Source organism: Hipposideros armiger, unplaced genomic scaffold (genome assembly GCF_001890085.2).
Source record: "Hipposideros armiger isolate ML-2016 unplaced genomic scaffold, ASM189008v1 scaffold_405, whole genome shotgun sequence".
NCBI classification, from domain to species: Eukaryota; Metazoa; Chordata; class Mammalia; order Chiroptera; family Hipposideridae; genus Hipposideros; species Hipposideros armiger.
This window is the reverse complement of record NW_017731755.1, coordinates 5,794-9,827: the sequence shown is the minus strand read 5'-3', so window position 1 is coordinate 9,827 and position 4,034 is coordinate 5,794. Positions and strand designations below refer to the sequence as shown.

The following is a 4,034-nucleotide window of genomic DNA, read 5'->3' as shown; positions in this document are numbered from 1 at the left end:
CCCCGTCCCCCCAGCCCCATGCTTCCAGTATTTATAGAAATCGTTTTCTACATTAGAAACGGGGGATTTAGACTGATCAGAATATTGTGTGTCACTATCCAGAGACGTTTTCAGCTCCTAAAGGCAGCAGACTTGATCCCTCGTTGTGGGGAGGTCCTGGCAGGGCAGACAGGAGGTCCTGGGCACTCTCACCTGTGGCTCAGCTGGAGCTGGAGTCACGGTTTAGCATTTCTCTCCCCCCATTTGTCCACCGAGGCCTGGAGGGGTCTTCTAGGGGGTTGAGGGACTAGGGGACTGCGAAGTGCCAGTGCGGGTGCCAGAAGGGGGGTTCTTTGAAAACCGACGCAAGTAGCCCTTATTCCTGGCTTCAGGCAAGCCTGACCTTTATCAAAAGGCGTTTCCCAAACTAAACAGACCCCCACCCTGACTCCACAGTCCCGTGACCCCCGCTGCCGCCGAGGTTCAGCTCCGGCACGATTCGCATTCTGGGAGGGGCGAGCTTGGGGCTAGGGAAAGGGGTAGGCTGTAGATGGGGGTTGGGCTGGGGCTGGGGGAGGGACAGGCTTTGCCCTTGGTCCACCCGGCAGACGCACGGAGCGTTCCTCCGGCGCCTCCCAGGAATCCAGTTTTCTGGGCGGATACTGGAAGGAACAGTCTCCGCGGGGTCACACCGCCGTGGCTGCAGCCGGAGGCCCGGGTCCTGAGAGCACGACCAGACCTCATCTCTGAAGGCCCTGATCTTCGTCTCGACATGTGTTTCCCGCGAAATTGGAGTGTCACTGGAACTAAAAGCGTCGGCGTAACTTTCCACTTTCTTGTAGAAAACTGGAGCTCCTACGTTTTCCTTTTTTCTGGGCCTCCTCCACCCAGCAGGGAGAGGGCGAAACTGCTGAGGCTGGGGGCAGGGCAAAGAGTGCGAAGAGTGCGAAGGAGAGGTGGGAGGTGGCGACAGAGCCCCTGCCCACCGAGTCCCCCTTTTCCCTGTGTTTTAGTTTTATTTTGTCATTTGGGTCGTGGGAGTAGGAGCTTGGTTACAGAACACTGAACAGGGGCTCAAAGTTCATGCGACTCTGACCATTCTCTAGAAAACCTTACAGTATGTGGGGAGCCATTGAAGGGGACCAGAAGCTGAGGAGGGGACTCCAGTCAACCGGACTCAGACTCCGGAGTGTTCATTAGGAAGGAAGGATTTTTTGAGAGAACAGCTGCGATTTAAAACATAGCTTTTTCTTTCCCTTTTTTACATTGCTTTGCTGTGTTCTTCAACATAAATCAGCGGCGACTGAAACTCTCCATTTGCAGACCTGTGGTCATGTACCAACGTAGAAATGAAAACAGTGGCTTTATAAAACGAATACAAAAGGCAGCACCTTGCCTCTGGAGACAAGGCACATAGTTGCAGAGAAACATCTACTGGGATCAGAGATGGGAAGATGAATTTGATGCCTACACGCTCACCTGCAACCTTAGAGTGTGTTTCCAAAAGAAAAGCAAAAAATTGAGTATAGGTTCTGATTATTTCAACCCGTTGTCTCCCCTTTCCCCTGTTTTATTTTCTGGTCTAATTATTGGCCTTGTGAGTGCAAATCTCCACTTAAATGCCTACCTTTTGTCATAATTCAACCCTATTATTATCACTCTTCATGACTACTAAGTAGATAGAACCCAAATCAGTCAAGACTTGTTTCTAGTTAACTAGACTTAGGGATGGGCTTTTTTCCCCATTCCTGCTGAAAGGCAGCATCCTGAAATAAACTCCACTTTCTTTCTCTACCTCACAATATGTTGATCCCAAATTATCCTCTTGGATGAGATGAGATCTACCCAAGAATGGTTGGAACAACAATGGGGCCTAAATTTCCAGTCTCTGAATTTCTCATTGTATTACTCTTTAGAATATTACAAGCCATAAATTGTTAGAGCTCTACTGTTTTTTAATTTATTGAGAAACAGGTGTTTACACTTTTCTGGTACTTCCTCTGATCAAACCTTCCATTTTAATATGGGAAATTGTCTCGACCCATCTGGCATTTTCTTTTCAGATCACAATTGAAATAGGCCTGTCAGCCCCACATCTACAAATGCTCTCTTCATACAAAAGGGGAAGAGTGAAAAGAAATACTACTGATGGGTTAACACCCAAATGGACTTCTTGCATTTCCAAAAAGGTAGGTTTTGACAAAAACACTGACATTCAAGTTACTCTTAAAACTGCCCTGAAGAAATCTTTGGTGTGGTAAGATAGTCATATGTCAAGATTGTTTCCAGCTTTTTAAGCCCTTAATCAGAACCAATTTACCTGAAAATATCTGCTTGACTATAAGTTTGTTAACTTGTTTGCTAAAGGATTCTTGGGGGGCACATATCTTATAATTCGTTCTGATAACTCAAGAGAGGTCATTGGTTTGAAATTCTAAGAAATCCCATTAATGGAAATCCCATCCAGGAGATCTGTACAGCAATTTGTCAGATAAGGAAACCTGCTGAGTGCCTCTGCCTTTATTGAATCATTCAGGAAAATCATTTGACCCCCCCACAGGAAGTTTTTTGAGACTCAAACCTAAGCCCATTTTTGAGGGGTGGGGGTTAAAAACTCTCCATCTCCAGCCCACCACCACAAAGTCAGTTGTGAATTTTATTAAAAAATAAGCACTATACCTGGGTTTCATAAAATTTATACATGAATATGTACGCAGACACAAATAATATTAAAAATACAAATCACACTTGTTTTCACGTGGCAGTGGTCCTGGCACCCCACATACATAATGTTAACTTTTCCTTTAAAGAAATTGCTTGGCCTAAGGAGACCACCATTAGAGATCACCGAACCACTAATAAAGCTGTAGCCCGTTGCCTGCAACATTTTCAATTCAGGTTTCAAAAATATATAAATAATTTAATTACAAACCCCAATATATATATATTTTTTATCTTTTGGCACAGTGAAGCACTGGTCAATAGCAGAGAAATGACTGAAGATTCTCTGACGCCTCTCTCACACATTCAGTCATACCTGTAAATGACACATACGTACACGGAACAGGGGCCCAATAAACCCCCAAACAGTAGTCATATCATTTATCATATGGAATGGTTCCCTGATGTGCTTTTTTTTTCTTTTTGTTAGGGACATATCAATGAAAGGTGCGACAAAAATAGTAGGCATAAAGGGGAGCCTAGGCAGTAAGAAGAGAGGAAAAGTTTTCTAAAGGGAGGGAGGGGCAGGCTTGGTCAAGAAACTCTAAGAATTATGAAAAACTGCTTTGGTCCTCTGTAAAGTTATAAAAGACAAAGGAAATATTCTGGACTAAGTTAAAACACTTCTGTCAAAAATTCTCTAGCTTTAAGGCACGTTTGATGGAGAATTTTCTTTTAGTCTTCTTTCCTCTGGACCGGAAGTGCAAAACCCTGAACCTGAGCTCCCCGCTGCTCCGAAGCCGCCCACCAGCGCTGTTCAGGCCAGGAGCTTCTCCACCGGGTAGGGCAGGTGCCGGCCAGGGCCGCGGGCCGAGGCCGCCTGCAGGGCCGCGGGCAGCCGCAGGGGGCAGTACAGGTGCGCGCCGCCGCCGGCCGCCCGGCCTCCGAAAGGCTTGGCAGGCGCGGAGGGGGAGAAGGGCGAGAGCAGGAGGTGCGGCGCCTCGGCTCCGCGCGCGCCCAGCATTGCCGGCTCGGCAGCGCCGTACGCGCAGAGTGGAAGCAGGGCCGCGCCAGGCGCGCCGGGGAGGAGCGCAGGATATGCGGGCAACGGCGCACAGGGCGCGGCGCCCCACGGCAGCCGCGACTCGGGGGCCGTGTCCTCGTCGCGGCGGCTGCGGAAGGGCTTGCTGAGGATGCTGTCTATGGCGAAGGAGCTGGAGAACTTGCCCGCGGGACTGACGCGCTCCTCCTGGCGGGCGGGCGACCGCGCGCGGGGCGAGGCCGGGGCAGCGGGCGCGGGCGCCCTCTCCGCCTCCCGCACGCCCGGCTCCCGGCCCCGCCGCGGCCGCCTCCGCGTCCCCCGCCGCTGCCCGGCCCTCCTCCTCGGCGGCCGG

General features: G+C 49.9%; 1 protein-coding gene across 1 annotated transcript in view; it reads right to left on the bottom strand.

Moving 5' to 3' along the window:
* Positions 1-2,210: 2,210 nt before the first annotated feature.
* FOXQ1 (forkhead box Q1) overlaps positions 2,211-4,034 on the bottom strand; it is a 3,318-nt gene continuing 1,494 nt past the window's right edge. Inside the window, exons 1-2 of the mRNA XM_019663797.1 lie at positions 4,029-4,034; positions 2,211-3,952 (exon numbers count right to left, since the gene is read on the bottom strand). The exon at positions 4,029-4,034 is cut by the window's right edge and continues 1,494 nt beyond it. Of these exons, the coding sequence (XP_019519342.1) occupies positions 3,458-3,952; positions 4,029-4,034 (501 nt within the window). The 3' untranslated portion in view covers positions 2,211-3,457. The remainder of the gene's footprint in view (positions 3,953-4,028) is intronic.